The 24,155-nt window shown below is 37.6% G+C and overlaps 2 protein-coding genes across 2 annotated transcripts in view; one reads left to right on the top strand and one right to left on the bottom strand.

The window, feature by feature from the left end:
- Positions 1-12,542: 12,542 nt before the first annotated feature.
- Positions 12,543-14,308, bottom strand: PIGBOS1 (PIGB opposite strand 1). Its single transcript, XM_077748292.1, has one exon. It carries the CDS (start codon positions 12,834-12,836, stop codon positions 12,672-12,674), a length of 165 nt encoding a protein of 54 aa, XP_077604418.1. The 5' UTR covers positions 12,837-14,308; the 3' UTR covers positions 12,543-12,671.
- Positions 14,309-14,368: 60 nt separating this feature from the next.
- Positions 14,369-24,155, top strand: part of PIGB (phosphatidylinositol glycan anchor biosynthesis class B) — a 37,954-nt gene continuing 28,167 nt past the window's right edge. The window contains exons 1-5 of the mRNA XM_077748255.1: positions 14,369-14,586; positions 16,354-16,489; positions 17,143-17,260; positions 21,112-21,216; positions 22,911-23,041. Coding sequence (XP_077604381.1) covers positions 14,454-14,586; positions 16,354-16,489; positions 17,143-17,260; positions 21,112-21,216; positions 22,911-23,041 — 623 coding nt within the window. The 5' untranslated portion in view covers positions 14,369-14,453. The remainder of the gene's footprint in view (positions 14,587-16,353; positions 16,490-17,142; positions 17,261-21,111; positions 21,217-22,910; positions 23,042-24,155) is intronic.

The following is a 24,155-nucleotide window of genomic DNA, read 5'->3' as shown; positions in this document are numbered from 1 at the left end:
TCGTTTAAAAAAAAAAAAAAAAGGCAAACTCCAGCACGGTAAAGAGCAGCTGTAAGGAGAAATCTGCGGACCTTTGCTGCCCCCTAGCGTCTTCCTTATTTCAGCGCGGACCGGTTTGTGTGCCCCTGTTTGGACCTGCAGCTGTGTCCTTTAACCATCTGTTCCATCTCACTGATTTGTGTCTTCTTCCACCACAAATTCGAGCCGTTCCAGGCCCACCTGCCCAACCCCCTTATCCTTCCAGTCTGCAGCTATTCACAGTTTGCACTGCAATATAATTAGCTTCTCAGATATATGTCCAATTGACAAAATTGCAGACAGGATAAACCATATGAAATTGTGAAATATTGAATATGCATTTAATCTAATTATTTCCAGGCAAATATAACAGAGTAATCTCGGAGTTAGAGATAACAGATTTCATCATAGGGTGATAGTGTCAAAGGATGTTCCCCAGGTAAGAAAGGCCATAAGACTTGTGGAGGTAAGACAGGAAAAGTTCATGTGTAAAGGAACAGTGCTGGGAGTTACTGATCAGCTAATAATTGGGAGGCCAGCAATGCAGCAACTGCTAATAGCTGATATGCTACAAGCACAGTTTTCCCTTTCAATCCTCCCCACTCCTGAAGCCAAGCAGGGCTGTGACCAGGAGTTAACCAAGCAGGAGATCAAAAAACATACAATGTTAATGTGGCCCATTCATTATCTTTTCATTCACTGAATGAATCCAGGTTAGGAATTGGAGATGCAATAGTGAACAAGGTAAATTGGTCCCTACACTCAGTGGCTTGATAGACTAACAAGTAAGCAGTTAACTCCAGTGTGGTGAGATAAGATCCCTGATAAGGGAACTTAGAGTTGTTGGAACACAAATAAATGATACCAAATCAAAATTCCCAAGAGAAACTGATGCATAAATTAAGAAGAGTAAATAAGGTAGGAGAAGGGTGTAAATAAGGATGAAGGGGAAGAGAATTTTAGGAAAAGGAGCAGAGGAAAGACCTGGAGGCAAAAGAGGGCATCAGATATTAGAGCAACTGAAAGAAGTTCAGAAAAGTTGAAAAAATGAATAAAAGGAATCGATCAGAGAAGAAACTGGAGAAAAAGCAGAGGCTGGATTTAAGAACCCTGGAATGATTATAATGATAATAGCTAGCTAACATTTGTTGACCACTTACTATGAATCAGCCAATATGCTAAGAACTTTGCATCTATCCCTTCATATACTTCTCACAATTGCCCTCTGAAATAAGTACTATTCCTGTCTCTGTATCACAGATAAGAAAACTGAGCCTTAAAGCTATGAAACAACCTGATCAAGGTCATACAGCTGAGAGTGACACAGCCAGGACTAGAACTTAGAACTCATTTTCTAAATGGCTATAAGGCTAAGAATGGGTTTCTGAGGCCAATTAGCATGCTGGAATCCAAGTAAGGGATAATCTAGTAATCTAGTTTAAGACAGTGACCATGAGGATGAAGATGAATAAACAGATTTGAGATTTTTAGGAGAGTAAATCGAGAAGACTTGATTGTAGGTGAGGAAGAGGGAGAAATCCATGGAAATGCCCGTTTCTGGTTTGGGCAATTAGGAAGGAACCTTTGAGCAAAAGGAAGAGAGCCTTGTTGCAATAGGGTAAAATTAGGCCATAATGAACAAGTTTAGGACATTTTAACTGTGATATATTGGCATCAGGAGAACATACAAGTGAAACTGTTCAGTATGCAGTTGAATAGGCTGATCTGAAGCGCAGAAGACATGGACTGAAGCTATTGCACAAAGGGTACTCAAAGACATGGAAGTCAGTGAGCTAGTCTAGAAAAAGTACTAAGTGGGCAAAGAGGGGGCTTAGTAAAAAACCCAGAGGATCACTCAGTAAAAGAAGTCTGAGAAAGGAGTGCCCAGAGAAGTAAAAAGGAAAAGAGAAAAAGCTAATTACAGAAATTGAATATATTGGGCACACTTTGTATACCAAGTCAAAATCCTCTCTATTCTAATTACTCTAATCACAGAACTGGTCACAATATACCTCTTGCTTCCCATCCTGGGGCTTCTGTGACAATGTAGGCTGCTGCTTGAAACACGCAGAATCCCAGTTTCCAGTATCACTAATAGGATTGAAACTGGAGATATCAGTAAGAACTCATCATTTTTAGGGGCGCCTGGGTGGCTTAGTCGGTTAGGCGTCCGACTTTCGCTTAGGTCATGATATCGCCGTTCATGGGTTCAAGCCCTGCGCCGGGCTCTGTGCTGGCTGCCAGCTCAGAGCCTGGAGCCTGTTTCAGTCTGTGACTCCCTCTCTCTCTGACCCTCCCCTGCTCGCACTCTCTCTCTCTCTCCTAGAAATAAATAAATAAATAAAAAACATTAAAAAAAAACACCAAAAAAACTCATCATTTTTAACACATAGATTTAGATAGGAACAGAATTATATACTGATAGCATGTATGTATGTATGTACTTTCCAGTACTGTCCTCTAAGATCTAAAAGCAATTATATCACAGTAGTTATGAGTACATTTAGCACCCAGATTTTGAATTCTAAATACCCTTTTGCAATAAAAGCAACAGGCATATGACTGTATCTAAAATATCTACAAAACCCCAAAAACTATTAGAGCTAATAAATAAGCAAAGATGCATGATACAGATCAGGTTTTTTTCCCTATACATTGGCAATGAGCTATATAAAAAGGAAATTAAGAAAAAGTCCTATGTGAAGTAGCATAAAAAAAATACTTAGGAATCAATTTAACCACGGACGTGCTGGACTTATACACTGAAAACTATAAACACCACTGAGAGAAATTAAAGAAGACCTAAACAAATGAAAAGATGTTCCATGTTCATGGCTTGGAAAAGATAGTCCACGTTCATCATTATATAAGATAGCAATACCTCCCAAAGGAAGCTACAGATTCAACACAATCCTTCCCAAAAGGAATGATTTTTGCAGGAATGGAAAAGTTGATCCTAAAATTCATATTAAATTGTAAAGTACCTTAAATAGCCAAAACAATCTTGAAGAAAAAACAAACCCAAGATTGATGGACTTACTTCCTGATTTCAAAAATTAATACAAAGCTACAGTAATCAAAACAATGGGTATTAACATAAGAATAAACATATAAATGAATGGAATGGACATAAGAATCCAGAAATGAACCCATAATCTGGGGCCAAATGATTTTCAACAAGAATGCCAAGACCATTCAATGAGGTAAGAACAGTCTCTCCAAAAACTAGTGCTGGGAGAACTAGATATTCAGATGCAAAAGAATAAAGCTGGACCCTTACCTCACATCATCCATAAAAGTTAATTCAAAATAGATCAAAGACCTAAATTATAAAACTAAAACTATAATACCCATAGAAGAAAACATAGGCATAAATCCTCACTACCTCAGATTTGGCAATGGCTTCTTAGATCTAATATGAGAAATATAAGCAGCAAAGGAAAAATGGGTTAATTAGACTTTATCAAAAATTTAAAATTTTGTTTAGCAAAGGATACAGTCAAGAGAGTGAAAATACAATATACAAAATAGGAGAAAATACTTGCAAATCATATATCTGATAAGAATATAGTATCAGAATATAACAAAGAACTCTTACAATAGAAAAGACAACTCACTTAAAAAGTGGGCAAAGGACATGAAGACATTTCTTCAAAGAAATTATAAAAATGATCAACAAGCACATGAAAAGATGTTCAATGTCATTAGTCAATAAGGAAATGCAAATCAAAACCAAGATTAGATCTCATTCATATCTACTAGATTGGCCATAACTTTTTTTAAATAAGAAAAATTACAAGTGCTAGTAGGATATGGAGAAATTGAAACCCTTATACATTATTGGTGGGAATGTAAAACAATACAGTCACTTTAGAAAGCAGTTTGGCAGTTCTTCAAAATGTTAAACAGAATGACCATATGATCCAGCAAGTCCAATGTGATCTTGGATTAGTTCCCAGTCCAGAAAAAAAAATTGTCTATTGACCTAAAGGGCATTAAAAGGACTTGGTAGAATTTGGATAAAACCTGAGATTAGATAATATTGTATCCATCTTGATTTCCTGATCTTGATCATTACAATGTAATTATGAAAGACAATATTCTTGTTTTTAGGAAGTACACACTGAAATATTTAGTAGTAAAACAGCATCATGTGGGTAACTTATTCTCAAAGGGTTTAGAAAAACAATGATGTGTGTGTTCATGTGTAAGTACTCATATATGGAGGGGGATTAAAGCAAATGTAGTAAAATATTAACATTTGTGGAATCTGGGTAACAAGTAGATGAAAATTTTTGTACTATTTTTGTAACTTTTCTTTAAGTGTGACATTATTTCACAATAGTTAAAAAAAAAACTTTCAAAAGTCTCTTTAGGAAATCCCATTGGATCAAATCTAGTGACCCACATAAAAATCAATTTTTTGGCTTTCTCACTCTTTTACTCTATCTGCTCTGATGATCTTAGAATTAGAATGGATTTGTGATGAGACTGAAGAAACTACCACCTGATTGTTACATGGAAGGCCCTGATGATACTCTTTTCACTGAGGCACTGGTGAGAAGGCCTGACATCTTTGAAAAGAACAATGATCATTGCCCTTTATGGGTTGAGATTGACAGCTGAAGATGCTACTGCAACAGGTCTCCCTACTATCAACTAGAAATAAAAGAATCCCACTCACTAAAGCTACAGGCATTTCCTGTTCCCAGCACTTGTCCCAGGCCTTGCTAAAGCCTGCAGGTAAACACATTCCACACAGGGAGCTGTGTGGAATACAGTGTCTTTGGTGGCCAAAAGGTTTGTGTTCCTGCAGCACCACGGGATTGTAAAAACTGGAAAAACATTTCAGGGCAGGCTACTATACCAAGGGCACTATACAGAAAACCGAGCAAAACACAACCCCTATCTGCCTGTTTATAAGGCCTATTTACTCGTTCTGTAGCTTTAACCTGATGTTCAGGCTTTAGGTTTGTCAGATATCTACAGACTACCTGGGAATGTAGGCAGGGAATCACCATCTTTGCACCCTCCCTTGGCCTCATCACTGGTGAGCCTCCTGGTACCTCCCCGAAAGGAGTTTATAAACTCTTCTTAAGTCCTGATTTTTACAACTTGTACCCAAGGGAAACCTCCAGATCTCCTGGTCTAGAGGTCAGCAGGGTCTACAATTGTGTGCCAAAGGACTATATGTATTTACATATGTTAAAAGCTGCTGCCTAAGACTGGCTTCCATCAGCCTGAACCCAGGTGCTGACTGAGATCACAGGTCTTAGCACACCATCAACAACTGGAACCCATAAAGAATAAATCAGTCTACTCAAGCAATCACAAAGGTTTCAAAAACAAATAAGACCTAGGGCAAAGTTGAACAACAAGGTCCACCTCCTACATAAGGCAACTCCTTCGAGACTGCAAGAGGTAGCTAGTTTACATTATACTCAGAAGCACACATCAAGAGTCAAGAAAAATGAGAAAGCAGAAAAAGTATGTTCCAAATAAAAGAACAAGACAAAACCTCAGAAAAAAACCTTAATGAGATGCAAAAAAGCAATCCACCTGATACAGTTCAAAGTAATAAGCATAAAGATGCTCCCCAAACTCAGAAGAATGGATGAATACAGTGAGAACTTCAAAAAAGAGACAGAAAATATAAGAAAGAACTAAACAGAAGTCACAAAGCTAAAGAACATAAGTGAACTGAAAAATACACTATAAGGATTCAACAGCAGGCTTGAAGACACAAAAAAATGGATCAGTAACCAGTAACACAAGGCAATGGAATTCACTCAAACACAGTAGCAAAAAGAAAAGAGAAATTTAAAAAGAGAAGCTAGATTAGGAGACTCATAGAACAATATCAAGGAGAATAACATTAGTAGTGTAGGGGTCTCAAAAGGAGAAAAGAGAAAAGGACAGAAAACTTATTTGAAGAAATAAAGGCTGAAAATGTCCCTAACCTGTTCAAGGAAACATACATCTAGGTACAGGAAGCTCCAAACAAGATAACTCCAAAGAGATCCACACCAAGGTACATTATAGTTAAAATTAGAAAGTTAAATAAGATAGTCTTAAAAGCACCAAGAGAAAAAAAACTTATGTACAAGGGAACCCCTTAAGACTATTGGCTGATTTTTCAGCAGAAACTTTGCAAACCAGAAGGGAATGGCATGCTATATTCAAGGTGCTGAAGAAAAAACCCTTCCAACCAAGAATACTCTACTCAGCAAATCTATCATTCAAAATTGGAAAGATAAAAATTTTTCCATATAAGCAAAAGCTAAAGGAGCTCATCATCAATAAACTAACTTGACAAGAAATGTTAAAGGGATTTCTTTAGTAAATAAAATAAAATGTACTAATAACAAGAAAATATAAAAGTAAAAATCTCACTGGTGAAGACAAATATATAGTAAAAGTAGGAGAAGGGTAAAAGACAAAAGTAGCAAACACAACTACAATAATTAGTTAACAAATACACAAAATAAGAAGATGTAAAATATGACATCAAAAACATAAAATGTGGGGGCAACTGGGTAGCTTAGTCAGTTAAGCATCTGACTCTTTGATTTTGGCTCAGGCCACAAACTCTCAGTTTGTGAGATCGAGCCTCACATCAGGCTCCATACTGACAGCATGGAGCCTGCTTGGGATCTTCTCTTTCCCTCTCTCTGTACTCCTTCCCTGCTCATACTCTCTCTCTTTCTCAAAATAAATAAACCCTAAAAAAATTTTTTTAATAAAAAAACATAAAAACATGGAAGGGGGAGTAAAAATGTAGAGGCTTTAGAATATGTAAAAATTTAAGTTGCTATTGACTTAAAATATGCTGTATAGGCTGTTATATGTGAACCACATGGTAACCACAAAGGAAAAACCTATTGTAGACACAAAAAAGATAATGAGAGGAAAAAACTAAACATAACACTAAAGAAAGTCATTAAAGCACAAGGAAAAGAGCAGAAGAAAGGAACAGACAGGAAATACAAAAATAGCTGGAAAGCAATTAACAAAATGGCAAGAAGTACATACATATCAATAATTAAATGTAAATGGACTAAATTCTCTAATCAAAAGACAGCAGCTGAATGGATTTAAAAAATGTTGCGGACAAAATGACACAAAGGACAAGACACACACAAAAGACAGACACAGACACAACTCCGGCCAGAGGAACAATTCTATGCAAGCCCCTCTTGCGGTTTATTTTATACCCGGTAACTGGATACAAACTGAAATCTACAAGATGCATTCCTTTACCAATTAAGAGCAAGTAGCCAAACACATTTCAAGGACAGGTGGGAGCAAAGGGAGGAAGCGACCACAACATGTTTACTAAGAGGCCTGCTCACAATTCCAGCCTCCTCCTTATTTCTAAGGAGGGCATGTTCCCTTGTTTGCGAGCGGACTATTAAACTTGGATATTGTGTGCAGGCCTCCTGGCAGAGCATTCTGTTTGCAGGCATGCTTTGCCCAGGCAGGGAGCCCCTGCCGTGTGCAGGCACATCCCCGCGTCCCTAACCACGCTTTCCTGTGGTCACTGTCGGGCTCCCACAAAAAATAAGACTCATTTGTATACTGCTTAAAAGAGGCTCTTCAGAAGTAAGGACACGCATAGACTGAAAGGGAAGAGATGAAAACAAATATTCCATGTAAATGAAAATGAAGAGAAAGCTGGTGTAGCTATACTTATATAAGAAAAATACAGACTTTACAACAAAGACTGTAAAAGACTAAGGGCATTACCTAATGAAAAAGCTGTCAATCCGGGGCGCCTGGGTGGCTTAGTCGGTTAAGCGTCTGACTTTCGCTTAGGTCATGATCTCGCGGTTTGTGGGTTCGAGCCCCGCGTCGGGCTCTGTGCTGACTGCCAGCTCAGAGCCTGGAGGCTGTTTCAGTCTGTGACTCCCTCTCTCTCTGACCCTCCCCTGCTCACACACTCTCTCTCTCTCTCTCCTAGAAATAAATAAAACATTAAAAAAAAATTAAAAAAAGCAGTCAATCCAACAAGAGGATATAAAAATTATATTTATGCACCCAACATAAGAGCACCTATGTATAAAACAAATATTAACAGATCTAAAGGGAGAAATTGTCTGCAACAATAACAGTAGTGGACTTTAACACCCCACTTACATCAATGGATAGATCATCCAGATAGAACATCAATAAGGAAAGACTGGCCTTAAACAACACATTAGACCAAATCAATTTAATAGATGAGTACAGAACATTCGATCCAAAAGCAGCAGAATACATATGATTCTGAAGTGCACATGAAACATTCTCCAGGACAGATCACATGTTAGGCCACAAAACAAGTCTCAATAGATTTAAAAGGACTGTAATTCTATCAAGCATCTTTTCTGATCATAATGGCATGAAACTAAAAATCAATTACAAGAAGAAAACCAAAAAAAATCACAAATATGGAGAAATTGAACAACATGCTACTGAACAATGGGTCAACAAAAAAATCAAAGAGGAAATCAGAAAATACCTTGAGACAAATGAAAATGTAACTGTAACAATTCAAAATCCATGAAATGCAGCAAAATATGTTCTAATAGGGAAGTTCATAGTAACACAAGCCTACGTCAAGAAGCAAAATCTCAAATAAATGAACTTTATATCTCAAAGAACTAGAAAAGAATAATAAAGCCCAAAGTTAGTAGAAAGAAGGAAATAAGATGACAGCAGAAATAAATGAAATAGAAAATAAAAATAAAATTTAAAAATCAATGAAACTAAGAGTTGGTTCTCTGAAAGGATAAACAAAATTGACAAACCTTTAGCTAGATTCACCAAAAAGAGAAGGATCAAACAAGTAAAACTAGAGAGGTTAGAACTTATACTACAGAAATATAAAGGGTCATGAGACTTCTATGAACAATTATATGCCAATGAACTGGACATGACTTCTATGTAGAAGACATGGATAAATTCTTAGAAACAGATAATCTTCCAACACAGAATCATGAAGAAAGAGAAAATTGGAATAGACAAATTACTAGTAAGGAGGTTGAATCAGTAATCAAAAACACATCAACAAACAAAAGCCCAGGAACAGATGGCTTCACTGGTGAATTCTACAAAACATTTAAAGATTCAATACCTATCCTTCTCAAACTTTTCCAAAAACACTGAAGAGGAGGGTATGCTTCTAAACTCATTTTATAAGGCCAGCATTACCCTAATACCAAAACCAGGTAAGAATACCACAAAAAAGAGAAAATTACAAGCCAATATTCTTGATGAATATAGATACAAAAATTCTCAATTAAATATTAGCAAACCAAATTCAACAATACATTGAAAGAATCATACACTATAATCACTGACCTTCTAGGAAGAACACTGCCTTAGGCTGCTGTAACAGGATATCCTAACATGGGTGACTTAAACAACAAATAATTCCTACAGTTCTGAAGACTAGGGAGTCCAAATTCAACGTGCTCATGGTGTCTGGTGAGAAGGCCCTTTTCCAGTTGTACCTTCTTGCTATAATCCTAACATGGTGAAGAGAGTGATCATCTCTCTTGTATCTCTTCTTATAAGGGCACTAATTCCATTCATAAGGGCTCCACCTTCATCACCTAGTTACTTCCGAAAGGCCTCACCTCCAAATATCATCACACTGGGGACTAGGGCTTCAACATAAGAATTTTGCCAGGGGTGTCACATTCAGTCTCTACCAAATCCTTATTGTAGAAAGAACCAACTGAAAGCCTCTGATCTTCTTTCTCTGGCTAAAACAGTAAATGAGAAACTATTTAAGCAAAGAACTGCAGACATTAATGCCATCTTTAAAGATTTTAAGGATGTGGACAGAATCTCTATATCCCCACTGAATTCACCTCTCTGGGCCTTGCAGAAATTAAATGGAAAAAGTTCTAGAGAAGGATGGATGGAAATGGTTACACAACAATGTGAATGTACTTAATGCCACTGAATTGTACACATAAAGACTGTAAAAATAATCAATTTCATGCTGTGTATTTTTTTTTTTTTACCACACATAAAAAACAAACTAGATGGATTGTGGCAGAAAAGAATGAACTATCTCATTTTACCACACATAAAAAACAGACTAGATAGATTGTGGCAGAAAAGAATGAACTATCTCAACTGCAGCTGCTATTCTTTAATTTTTAAGACAGCTTTATTGAGATAGAGTTCTTATAAAGTTCACTATGTTAGAGCATACAATTCAGTGTTTTTTAGTATATTGACAAAGTTGTTACTGATCACCACTATCTAGTTCCAAAACATTTTCATCACTTTAAAAAGAAACCCTACATCCTGACAGCCACTAATCTATTTCGTTTCTCTGCATTTGCCTGTTCTAGACAGGTCATATAAATGGAACTACAATATAGAGTCTCTTGTGACCATCTTCTTTCATGTTTTTCAAAGTTTATTCATGTTGTACCATGTATCACTGTATCATTAATTATGGCTAATATTGTATAGAAATACAATGTCTTATCCATTCATTGATAGACACTTGAATAATTTCCACTTTTTTAGTTATTATAATAATGATGCTATGAACATTCACATATAAATTTTTGTATGGGCATGTTTTCACCTCTCTTGGATTTATACCTAGAAGTAAAATTACTGGGTCATATGGTAACACTGCTGAACTTTTTGAGAAACTGCCAAATTTTCCACAGCAAATGCAGTTTCACATTCCCATCAGCAGTGGATCAGGGTTTCAATTTCTCCATATCCTTGCTGACACTTTTTTTTTTTTTAATATTTATTTTTGAAGGAGAGAGACAGAGACAGAGCTTGAGCTGGGGAGGGGCAGAGAGAGGAGACATAGAATCCTAAACACACTCCAGGCTGTGAGCCATCAGCACGGAGCCCGATGTGGCACGGGGCTTGAACTCACAAGCGGTGAAATCACGACCTGGGCTGAAGTCAGATGCTTAACTGACTGAGCCACCCAGGCACCTGACACTTGTTATTTTCCATCTTTTTTGTGTGTATGTCGAGTGGTATCTGATTGTGACCTTCATTTAAATGGCTGCAATATCTTTATTAGAAAAAAAGAATTAACTCATTCTCTGCCACTTGGCATGTAAATGATAAACTGATTAATGCCATCTTTCTCAGGAGTATCAAAAGCAGTTCAATTTAACTTGATAGGATTACCATTCCTTGGACATAATAGGATAATATATTCCTGCACATTGTCATGTGACTTGACTCTACACCCTGTATTTAAGGCTGTGTCCCTGCCCTTGACTCTGGCCTTGACCACGTCACATGCTATAAACCGAAAGAATATGACAAGACTTGACATTTGCCACAACTGAGCAGCTTACAATTTCCAGTTTCCTCTCAGTCTGTCTCTCAATCCTATATTTTCATATCCCAGAAAGAGGATGCTCCTTGAGCCTGGGTCCCATAATGAAAAGATTCCTGCAAGAAAATCTAGCTGTAGTCAAGAAAAGCTAAACCGGTCACATGGTAATACTTGGTAGATGAAATAAAATTTTCACGTGTATTTTTACGCACAAAGAGGAAAACCATGTCAAAAGCCCACCCTAAACTGCTGAAGGCACTGATTAAATCAATACATGCATCAATAATTTTCACTGTTCATTTCTGTATCATTTGAGTATTTTAATAAATGTACTATTTTTGTAATTTTTTCTTCACTCTTTTTAAAAAAATACCCATGCTAGCCCTCCATTCAACATAAAGTTCTAATAAATTTACTTTTCAAGAAAAAGCAACAATAAAGCATTTTGTGCATGTGATTACACTGATAGCTCTCACTGAAAATACAAGCTTAAGACTGTTAGAATAAAAATGATCAGTCCCTAGTAATTTCAAAACATTATTTATATAAATAATAGATTCATAACAAATTAATCGCCTTTACCACCATTATTAATGCCAATTTGCTTAGGTTAAACAGATTCTGTGTCATATTTGCCATCCTACATAACACTATCTTCTCTAAAACCTCAACTTGCTCTGAGTTAACCCAATTATCAATTTACTCCTCCATTCTGCCTGGTTATTAAACCAGGCTAATTGCAGGCTACTTGAGGGACATTCTGCCTGAGGTGGTTGACATGATTCACTTCATCTATAAACAGCACTATAAACAACATTCTCAGCTATCTTATAACTATAGTCTAGACTATCTTCCCATGATCTTGTATATGCTGCATTCCCAGAAAAAAAACCTCAACTAGGAAACAAAATACTCCTTAAGGCATTCATTTTAGTTTAAAAAAAATTACTAGGGTCACCTGGGTGGCTCAGTTGGGTTAGTGTCTGACTCTTGGTTTTGGCTCTGGTTGTGATCTCAGTTTGTGAGTTCGAGGCCCATGTCGAGCTCCGTGCTGACAGTGCAGAGCCTACTTAAGATTCTCTCCCTCTCTGTGCCTCCCCACTCGCATGCACCATGCATGCTTATGTACTTAAAAAAAAATTATTAATATGTCCTGGTGAAAAGACTTAAGATGGCAAATAAAAGTAAACACTAAAATTGACAATGGTTGTTTTAAAATCATGACCTATATTTATTTATGTTTAAAATATATTTGAGAAGTTTTTACTACATTATTTATAGTCAAGGTATAGTTTCAACAGAACTTTAAACAATTACAGTTCAACTCCATGTAGTATTAATTTTTCTTCTCTTCTGATTCTTGTGTCAATTTTAACTTTTTCTTAAATTCCATCTGATCTCGGTAATATTGTTCAAATATTGGTTGATAAATATACATTCCTCCAGCAATTCCAAGGATGCTAGCAAAAAGCAGTTGTGGAAGAGTCAATCTCCCAAACATTTTTCAACAAATGTCATTCACTACTTCTGCCACACAATGGTTTTGAAAATTATTATCCACATCCAGGAAAGATCTTCACATCTGTGTAAAAGAAAATGGGAAGCAAAGCAGTAACTTAGCACAATATCCTTTTAAAAGATTCCATGTCACTACCTTGTTCCAGAGTGAACAGTACTTTCATCATAATATGTACGTATTACTTGATTTAACTAAAATAAGAATATATAGGGAGTATGGCAAATGAGGGTTGGGGATGGTGTGAGACAAAGCTAAATCCTATTATAGCATATTCTCCATAGTTTTAAATGGACAATTGTTAAAATGGCAAAAGTGGGGGAGGGAGACATACTGTTTACACCTTTACATACTACATGAAGCTAAAAGAAACTAAAAGAAATAGCTCCCCAGAAGTTGAAAAGTGACTGTCAATCCAACCTGGAAGTAAAAGACAGAGAATTGTTACTTTTCATTATTATCACCCCCGTCCCTTTTTTTTTTTTTTACTATTTTATTTTTTTGGCAATATGTATGATTAAAAACAATGTTTAAATAACAGGCTAAAAGATTTTATGAATTCCCTTTGATGCTTTAGAAAGTACAAGTAAACATCAAACATAAAAAAATTGGCATCCACTTTTGATAAAAATATAAAGGAGATCTGGCTGGGTTTACTTTTAAAAGCTGAGGAGCTAAAACTCCAGTATTTCTCAGAAAGTTATACTTGAGAACACCTTAGTTTCTGTAGAAAACATGTTTATGAACGAGGAAAGCAGGGTAAAGGATTTTTATGTTTTCTCATAGCAATCCTTCAGCGTCACCTAGACCTGCCCCAGAGGTTACAAAAATCATTAGTGGCAGAATCGGTACTAGAAACTAGGTTGTCGTTAATATCGCTAAAATGGAGAAGAAATCTATATAAATGATAGCTTACCAAGGATGCTATGGTTAATCGCCTGCTGAGTGTAATAGAAACAAAACAAAACAAAACAAAACTGCAAGTCAGCTCCTTGGAACATAAACCACACCAAACACGGAGATTCCCCCTTTTGCCGCTAGCTTGCTGAGTGACCCTAACCAAGTCATTTAACCTTTCCGAACCTCATTTTCCACATCTGTACAACAGGTTAAATCATCCGTACGCTGCCCACTTGGTTCAACAGTAATTGTGCGATCGCCCAAACAGTGAAATGTCACACAAACACGTTTACTATTATCATTACCACTGACACATCCCGAACACTCGGCCTCGGCTTCGCTGACCCCGCCTCCCGCTTGCCTCCGCACAAGGGCGCTCCGGCTCCTTTCAGCAGTTTCCGGAAGAGAAACCTGGGCGCAGAGACCTAGAAGCCAAAGCCGGGCAGCAATCTCACGAGAAGGAGAAGCCAAAAGGAAAATGCAGGCGAGTTCACGACAAAACGTACCAGCAGAAAACAAATATGCGGTATTCCGCAGGAAAGACAAACTTCGGCGGTCGGCGTAAGGAATCTGCCTTTTCCCAGCTATCTTTGCGCCCACAAGCGACGGCTGCTGCCGTGGCCAAACTTAGTGAGCGGAAGAGCAACGCGCGTTAATTCAAGATGCCAGGGGATCCTCAGTAAACATCGAAATAGGTGCAGGATGGAGCAAGAGGGTGGCGACGGCCGACTCTTTTTCCGCGGTCTGCAGAACCGCTCCCACGAGAAAATGAAGCTGCGAAAGAGAAAGTCAACTTTGTATCTCAGTCCCCGGAATAGCACCGAGCGCAGCGGAGGTGAGTGATCGGGTGCGGGCTCTGAGCTCCGAGGCAGTGGCGGGAAGCTGAGGACCCTCAGCGAGGGCTCCATCTGCTGGGCAGGTTGCCAAGAAATCGTGCGATCTAGACCGGATTCTCGATCCTTCCCTCTTGCACGGTGCTTTTCTGCATCAGTGAATTCTGCCGCGGCCGTGTGGAGTGAATGGACATGACGTAGTCACCCCCATTTTAGGGGGTACCCAGACCGGGAGTTCGCTAAGGTTTCGTAGCCGCAGAGAGGTTGATTCGTGGATTGGGGGCGGGGGAGGGGGTTACAGGTCTGACTCCTATCCGATTTATTTTTCCCATCGCCCCCTCTGTCTTCTCTTTGGTACCTTGTGATGGTGTTGACAGGAGAAAAATCACCCCAGCAAGTGGGTTTTGATCTGTCGGAGGGGGTATTTAATATAAAGATGGACTTATCATTCAATAAATATTTGAGTGCCTTATATATGCCAAGCACGGTATAAGCGCTGGAAAGAATGCCGAGTTTCTCTTCGGGAAAACCGAGACCAAGAAAGGGGAGAATCATTTTGTTAAGTCAAAGAGGAGGATTGTGACGCGGGGAAAGGGAGAGGGAGATGGACAAATAGTTGAACTTTTAGGGATTCAAGATCACCTGTTCAAGGGCCAGTTCTGTGTACTGTTTATTCTGCCCCAGCCCACAGAGTAAAAGGGTTTTTTCACAAAGTTTTCGTTCAGCAGATCTATTTCAGTCAGGAGGTTTCTTTAAGTGTTTCTGAAAGGTGAAAGTTGAGATGGGGCATGTATGTTGTGTTGAATGTACCAGTTGTCTGGAAAATACTTGTGTGTTCCTGGAGAAAAAGGGAGAGTGGCAGGAACCTATAAGGAGAGCAAAAGACTCAAAATGGATTAGAGTGCAAACACAAATGCTCAGGAGGCCAGGCAGGCAGGTCTAAATAAGTTAAAGCACCTTATATTTCAGAACCAGCCAGTTGTTGACAGTTGAGCTCTGAGTCAATTCTTAGTTTTGAAATGCTACAATATAGATTATTAATATAAAGTCGGATTTTAAAATGTTGGCAACTAAATTGACATTAAAAAAAAAAATACTGTGTATTCAGCCTGCAGACTGACCAGTTGTGGAAAAGAGCAGGGCTTTGGATGCAGCAGACAGACCTGGTTTTGAGTCCTGTTTAGTCATTTACAACCTTTTGACTTTGGACAAGGCAGTTTAACATCTTAGTCTCAATTTCCTAGGTAAAATGGGACCAGTACCTACCCTTTAGCATGATTTGGAGGATTAAATGAGATAGGGCATTATGAAGTATTGAACTCAGCACCTTGCATAAACATCAATAAAAGCTATTTAAAAACATACAGAGGACCGTTTGATATGCCACTGTTTGACTAATATAGAAGAGTTGCTTCTTAGTAATTTGTTAGCTGGTTTCTTTCATTAGCTACCCATATAGGATATTACACCTCATTAGCCTCAGGCTTTAGTTAACCCAGTCTTTTTTTTCAGTATTTCTATCTTACTATTCTCTTTATACTGTTAGTTCCAAAAAGGATGAAAGGTGTTGCAATAACCCAATGGTGAGACTCTGGCCCTTGTATAACTTTCAGTCCTGCTTTGACAGGACAGGCCAGAGTATAGGGAGGCCAGAGTTCTCTACAGTGACTTAACAAAATCTAAGCAAGGGGCCAACCAGAGCATTAATTATGCAAGTGAAACTTGCCTGACTTTTATGTTACAATCACTTGTTTTGTTTTGTTTTTCAGATCTTCTTGGTGAAAACACTTATCTGGTCTTGTTTACTGTAGCACTACGAATATGTAACTGTTTTTTAGTCCAGACAAGTTTTGTTCCAGATGAATACTGGCAGTCTCTTGAAGTTGCACATCACATGGTTTTCAAATATCCTTTGTAGTTTCTTTTCCATATTAGGAGTGTATATTTATCTTAGAAATGGTGTTAGCTTCATTTATGTATTTTCAATCAATTTTCCATATATTCTCCAAGTAATTTTAACTTATCAAAGTATACCATTATTTTACACTAATATTTCTTCTATATCTCTTTGATGTTAATATACTTGACTCAGCCTTTAACTAGCATGTATTTCCTTTTTTTTTTGATATTCAAAATACCTAGTTTTATTTTTTATTTTTTTTTTACGTGTATCACATTGAATTAAATATCCTTTTTATTTTATTTTATTTTTTATTTTTATTTTTTTTTTACAAATAGTTTATTGTCAAATTAGTTTCCACATAACACTCAGTGCTCATCCCCAAAGTGCCCTCCTTCATGCCCATCCCCCCTCCCCCCACAACTAGCATGTATTTCCATAGTGCTCACTACTGTGGAGGATGTAGATGAAGTAAAAAGCACATTTCTATCTTCAAGAAGTTACGAGTTTAACTGGTCAATTCTATTTTTAGTTCAAATAACCAGCATAAAACGCTGTTTTTAAGCTTCTTTGTAAAAAAAAAAAAAAAGTTTTATCCATAGAAATGAAAACAGGTTTTGTTTCAGTGCTATTTAACATTAGTCCTTAATATTACTAATTATGGTTATTTGACCTGGGAATGGACAGAAAGATTGAGGGGTTACACTTATCCCTTAATCTTTGCAAGCATTTACAAGATTCTTCATCTTTTGGGAAAAGATAGTGTTCAGCTGCTGGTAAGTTTACATAAAAGTAATCAAAATAGTTATTAAAAGACCTACTCCATCCTTTTAAAAAGGCTAATAATGTATATTAACTAAATGATAGTAATTAAAAGCAGATTTATTCCATCCTTTAAAAAATTTTTTTAATGCTTATTTATTTTTGAGAGAGGGAGATGCCATGAGCAAGGGAGAAGCAGAGAGAGAGGGAGACACAGAATGTGAAGCAGGCTCGAGTCTCTGAGCTGTCAGCACAGAGCCCAATGCAGAGCTTGAACGCAACAAACCGTGAGATCATGCTTTGAGCTGAAGTAGGATGCTTAACCGACTGTGCCACCCAGGTGCCCCTATTCCATCCTTTTTAAAAGGCTAATGTATATTGACGAAATGTTATTGGTATCACAAAATTTGTTTTTAGAAAGATACTGTCAAACTCTGACCATATCTGGTAAGCCCATAATTCCAAGTGCTGTGATGTGTAACTCCTCATTACATGCTAAAACATAAAACTAGGCATGAAAGTGTCCTACTTCAAGGAATCCTGTTAAAATATGCAGACTTTCAGAATGACTACATTGTATGTTCGTTATTTCGACTTTAGAAGTATTCCTCCTTCAGGGGCGCCTGGGTGGCTTAGTCGGTTAAGCGTCCGACTTTCGCTTAGGTCATGATCTCGCGGTTCGTGGGTTCGAGCCCCGCGTCGGGCTCTGTGCTGACTGCCGGCTCAGAGCCTGGAGCCTGTTTCAGTCTGTGACTCCCTCTCTCTCTGACCATCCCCTGCTCACGCTGTCTCTCTCTCTCTATCCTAGAAATAAACAAAACAAAACAAAAAGAATAAAGAAAAAAAGAAAAGAAGTATTCTTCCTTCATGAAAGAATCACATGACAGCAGTGTTGTACCTTGTTGTTGTTTTTTTTTTTAACTTGCCAGCAGATGACCATGTTATAGGAGCTTATGAAGACTAAACACATAAAAACCTACTCAGGATTTAGTGTTGAAATTAGTACCTAGGGAAAATTAATTTGACAGGAATTTAATGATATACACAGTCATTGTGCTCTGTGTGTAGTAATTAGGCAGCAATAGTAAGCTTGTAATTACATCATCATGAATTTCTGGGGTCGTGTGCCAAGAGAGGGTACAAAAGAACTAATGGTGCCAGAGTGTCTCTAAACTCACTTTCCATTAAGCTGTTGTCAGGTTAGACTCAGAAGTTTGGGCCTTCCCCATTTTCCGTTAGGGAAGTGGCCCAGAATTCCAAAGGTAGTCCAAATCCTGAGGGTTTTTTGGAGCCTGGAAAGAAAGACACATGGAAGGATCACGGGGAAGGAGAATTTAAAGCGGTAGCAGAGTTTCTCCCATTGATACACACAGAAGTTAGGAGCTGTGAATTCTCTTCTGTCAGGGCTTCTAGATTGTGTAGGATAACTATAAAGTCTGGAACCACAGGCATATATACATTAAGATCTTATATCCCAAGAAGTGGTTATATTATCAATGAAGGCGTCTTCAAGATAGAAAACTTCCTATTCCTCAAGGACCAGTCCCCTTTCCTCAATGTGTAACTGACCCACCTGGCCATTTTGTGATTTAAAGTAAGTCTCCTGTAGTCCCCACCCCCACCCTGCTGTGTCCCCCAAAACCTCTGTCCTACCTGGAACTTGACCAAGTTGAGAAACATTAAGATGCTATCAGTAGGTCAAATATACTGTCATAATTGATTATTTTAAATATAGATTACATCATTTTGAAACTAGAAGTGGTCAGAGAAGTGAAGTAAATAGACCAAGGTCACAGCATGTCAAAAGCAGAGTAAGGGGCGCCTGTGTGGTTCAGTCACTTGAGCATCTGACTTCGGCTCAGGTCATGATCTCATGGTTTGTGGGTTCGAGCCCCACATTGGACTCTGTGCTGACAGCTTAGAGCCTGGATCCTTTTTCAGATTCTGTGTCTCCCTCTCTCTCTGCCCCTGCCCTGCTTGTACTCTCTTTCTCTCTCTCAAAAATAAACATTAAAAAAATTTTTGAGGGGTACCTGGGTGGCTCAGTCAGTTAAAGTGTCCGACTTTGGCTCAGGTCGTGATCTCATGGTTCGTAGGTTCGAGCCCCGCGTCATGCTCTGTGCTGACAGCTCAGAGCCTGGAGCCTGCTTTGGATTCTGTGTCTCCCTCTCTCTCTGACCCTCCCCTGCTCACGCTGCCTCTCTCTCTCTCTCAGAAATAAATCAATTTAAAAAAATTAAAAAAAAAAAAAAGAAATAGCTAGTGTAACTAGTTCAGAGTACACTGGAACCATTAATTCTATAAATACTATACTTGTAAATGCACAAGGATTCTTTTAGTTTTAGTGACTTCCTCATATTGTTGGCTTATATTAAGTTTGTAGCCAGATTGGCTTTTCACATGAACTACTTTCAGGCCTGAGAGAGAAGAATGAATTATATAGATCTTTATGCAGAGAAATTATGAAGTACAACATACCTTTAAGACTTAGACATTAATTTACAGATTTTTGACAAAGAAAAGGAACATAAATATTAGAAGCCACTGATACCTGAGAGTAAGGCCACTCTATAAAGTTAATAAAGACTGATCCAACAGAAATACAAATTTACATATATTTTAATAAATACATCTTTTGAACAAACTAAGTTTAAATAACTTTTTTTTTACATTTATTTTTGAGAGACAGAGTATGAGCAGGGGAGAGACAGAGAGAGAAGGAGACACAGAATCTGAAGCAGGCTCCAGGCTCTGAGCAAGAGTTCAGCACAGAGCCCAATTCAGGGCTTAAACCCACGAACCATGAGATCATGACCTGAGCTGAAGTCAGACACTTAACTAACTGAGCCACCCAGGTGCCCCTGAACAAACCTAAGTTTAAATTGTGTTCTATCAGTGTATTATTTTGTTAATGATAAATGGTTTTAAAACTCTCAAAGATGTCAATGTGTAGCATTAGAATTACTAGCTGTAATTAAGTTATAATACATTTACTCTTTAGTTTTACTCTTAAATTTACTTTGTTTAAAAGTGTTTATTTACTTTAAGAGAGAGAGAGAGAGAGTGCATGAGCAATGGAGGGCCAAAGAGAGAATCCCAAGCAGGCTCTGGTGGTCACCACAGAGCCTGACCCCAGGCTCAATCTCATGAACCGTGAGATCATGTCCTGAGCTGAAATCAAGAGTTCGACGCTAATTGACTGAGCCATCCAGGCTCCCCTTAAATTACTTTTTAATGTCATTGGATTACTATGTTTCTATAATTGTGGAATACTTCTTCTTTTATGAAAAAAAAGTAATTTTATCATCTGTATTGCAGGATGGGGAAGCAATGTAACTTAGTAGTTAAGAGCACAGGCTTTAGAATCAGGCAAACTGGGGTTTGAATTCTGGTTTCCATACTAACTAGCTGTGCAGCCTTGAGAAAATTAAGCTCTCTGTACCTCAGTTTCCTCACTTACAAAGTAGTACCTATCTCACAGGGATTGTTACGAGGACTGAATGAGCTGATATAAAGTACTTAGTATGATACCTAGTACAAATTACAGTAAGTGCTTCATAAAAATTTAATGAAAACCACCAAATGTCCTTCTAAAATAGAACCTTAACACAATGAAATGTTTTGTTGGCTATCTAAATTAAAAGTAGTAGTGTTGTAATATATACATTACAGAGCAAGAATGAGAATGATAAGACTACCTTGGGCATTTCCCTGAAAAATTTAATGTAATTTTTCTAAAAAAAACAAACAAAAAAGGCTGTTTTTTGATAGTTGGATCAATTTGTTGATTTCTTATGATAATTCAAATGTGAACTGGTAGATATTTCTAATATCTTTTTCTTTCTTTCTTTTTTAACTATTAAAGATTTGGATTCCTAGACTTGCCCAAGCACTTCTGTCTGCTATAGCAGACATCAAGCTTTATTCATTAATGAAGCAACTAGAAAATCAGCAAATGGCAAGATGGGTGGTAAGTCCTAAACATTTTAGAAACAATATGTCACTTACTTCTTTCCTACAGGAATGAAATACATAGAAAAATATCAATTCTCAAAACAGCTTCAAAAGATAATTTGTACAACTTTATAGAGGTACTTCCATAATGAAGAATAACAAAATGCAAGTGGTGCATGCCATATATTTCCTTCTCATTGCACCCTGGGCGATGGAAGCCACTGATGCCCTCAAAATCTTTGAGAGACTGAACCCTAGAAACAGCCTTTGGAAGCACCTTCATTCATCAAACCTGTCAGTCCTTGCCTCACTTTCCATAAAATTCAGTAGGAATTGCCTACCTCACAAATCACATCCACTGTTTACAGACTTTGTTCACTACCTCTAGCTACTTGTGACTGAGCCTAAGAAGTACGTTTTCACTGAAGCATTCCTTCACCTCCAGCTAGAATGTTTGAAACAGTTGATTCTGTAAGGGAGTGAATGTGGTGTAGAAAACTGTCTTTTGTCAGACTTTTTATTTCACAGTGGGGAGATTCCTGATGTCACACTCAATCTTGAATTCAACCATTCAGTGGTTTCCTTTGAAACCATATTCTGAAGAGTGACTGGATTCTTTAATATTGTAGTTAACCTCACTTGGCTGTTTCCTAAATTAAATAAACTTCTATGAGCCAGCTTAGAAATCTTGCTGCCTTTTTAATACTATCTACTGGAAAAGGTGTTCCAAATTCCAAATGACCAATTAATCAACACATTTTTGGAATATAATTTATTAATTATTTATTAATAAGTATCAATAATTTAGTAATTTTTAATAAGACATATCTGCAGATAGAATATTTGTTTGCCTTAAAAAGACAGATTGGTCTGATTGACTCCTTGCTAATTTGATTTAAGGATAAAGTCAGTCTCTATATACTATACATTGCTGAAGGCTCAACCTAAAATGGCAAATAATGCTTTTGAAATCCTTCCTCCAGAGTAGAAGTACTAGATTCTTCTGGTTTAGGAAAAGTCGTTAAATCCACAAACAATTGGAAAATTTTTTTAAAGGCTACATTTTTGAAGAGATAGGATGCTAGTACTGCACGTTTAACATCCTTGCACCAGCTAACAAGCTTCTTGGAAGACATCTGCTGTGTAGACTTGACGGTTTTGTTTGTATGTTCTTCCAAAAATTGGTTTATTATTTTAGTCAGTTTCCAAATTAAAGTTTAACGATACATCCTGATAGTCATGTTTTATTCTCTCCTATGCTGTCTTAATTTTTCATAAAAAATGAGGCAACATTCCCAACCAAAGTCAGCAAAAAAACATTAAAATACTTGTCAGTAATACAAGACAATTTCAGGAATACTGACTAGAAGAATCTACTAATGAACTTCAGTCTTCTCTAAATTCTATCATGAAATGGTTTGTTTTATGCCTTTTCTTTGTGGGAAGTTAGATTTCAATCAAATGCAATGCCATAGAAATTTACTTGAAAATATAAACTTAACGTTAACACATATATATGTGGTTAACTTCCATAGACCTGTCTGTAATATAGCTTCTTAAAAACAATGTTTGGGCATGTCTATTTCCAATATCATTTACCTTTTGATGTCATTTTTGCAGTATTTTGACTTGCTGTTTTCCATAGAAGAAAGTAATACTGAGCTTTCTCCATTTCCCACTCAATATATGTTTGCTTATAATTGTTCTTAGTTTTTTTGCCAGTTATGCTCTTGGTTCACATGGTATTGCTGTACCAGAACTCTTACAAACACCATGGAAACTGTTCTCACTATAATTGCTCTTTTCTACTATCCTTTGGAAGGTTCAAAGTCTATGAACAGGTGAGATATATTACTATTAATAATTATGTGCAAAACTTGAAAAATCTTAAGTATCAACATATTGTAATATCTGGTGGACTCCCTGATGTTCAAGTTTATTAAAACCACACATTTTCAGTTGATAGATTTATTATAATAGGAAACAGATATATGAATACTAGGTAATGAAGAGCAGTTTAATAAAAGGATTATGTACAAATGTTTAGTCAATGTTTAGAAAAGTCAATAAGGAGATAACCAGAGGACCCCAGGGCTGGTCACAGGAGGAGGTTTCTGTTTCTCCTTGGCCCCCAAGGAGAAAATTCTTACAGGAATCCATACATAGCTGTAACTTTCAGAGAGGGCCCCAATAGGAGACAGGCACAGCCAGCCTTTAGCCACGGCAAGGAGAAAGTTGGGGGGTTAAATATTCACACTTAATTCTTCTGCCCTCCAATTAGCCAAAGCCAATCAGAAGCCAGAAAGCAAGTGAGCTCATTGATGTAGTCCAGAAAGGTCAGCATCCCAATACACAGAACAAGTGAATAGTAGAGGAAAAGAGATCTGGAAGGGCAAACAAAAAGTATATGGACCCAGGAGATTAGGTCCAATATAGCAGCTTAGGAAGATCCTAAACTCACCTCCTCTCTCAGACACACCAAATATACAGGACCATATGCATCATTTCCCTCCAAAAAAGATCTGAAAACTAGATGAATTGCTTTCCACAACAAATGGTTAAAGAAGGTAAAAGAAGCAGAGACACAGTCTCACGATACACCCCCCACTGCAGTGTGGCAACACATAATAGAGAGGGATCTCATCAGCTAGGAATTTCTTACAGAAGAGCAAGGGGTTGGTGCTCCACATCAGACACTCCAGCCCCTGGGATCTGCGCCAGAGAAACAAGCACCCAGGACATCTGGCTTGGAAAATCGACAGGGTTGACATCCAGGGTCCCCAAGTGCTATAGGAGATTGAGACTTCCCACTTGGAAGGCTCACATGTAGGCTTGCTTACCCTTTAGACCCAGTAGAAAAACAGCAGTTTGAGAAGTGTCCAACAGTGACCCACAGCAGGAGGGATGTCACAGGTGTGGAGGTCTTCTATGAGGAGAAAGGGGATCAACTCCAAA

Source organism: Crocuta crocuta, unplaced genomic scaffold (assembly GCF_008692635.1).
Source record: "Crocuta crocuta isolate KB4526 unplaced genomic scaffold, BGI_CrCroc_1.0 scaffold130, whole genome shotgun sequence".
Lineage (NCBI taxonomy): Eukaryota > Metazoa > Chordata > Mammalia > Carnivora > Hyaenidae > Crocuta > Crocuta crocuta.
This window is presented reverse-complemented; position numbering and strand designations above follow the sequence as displayed.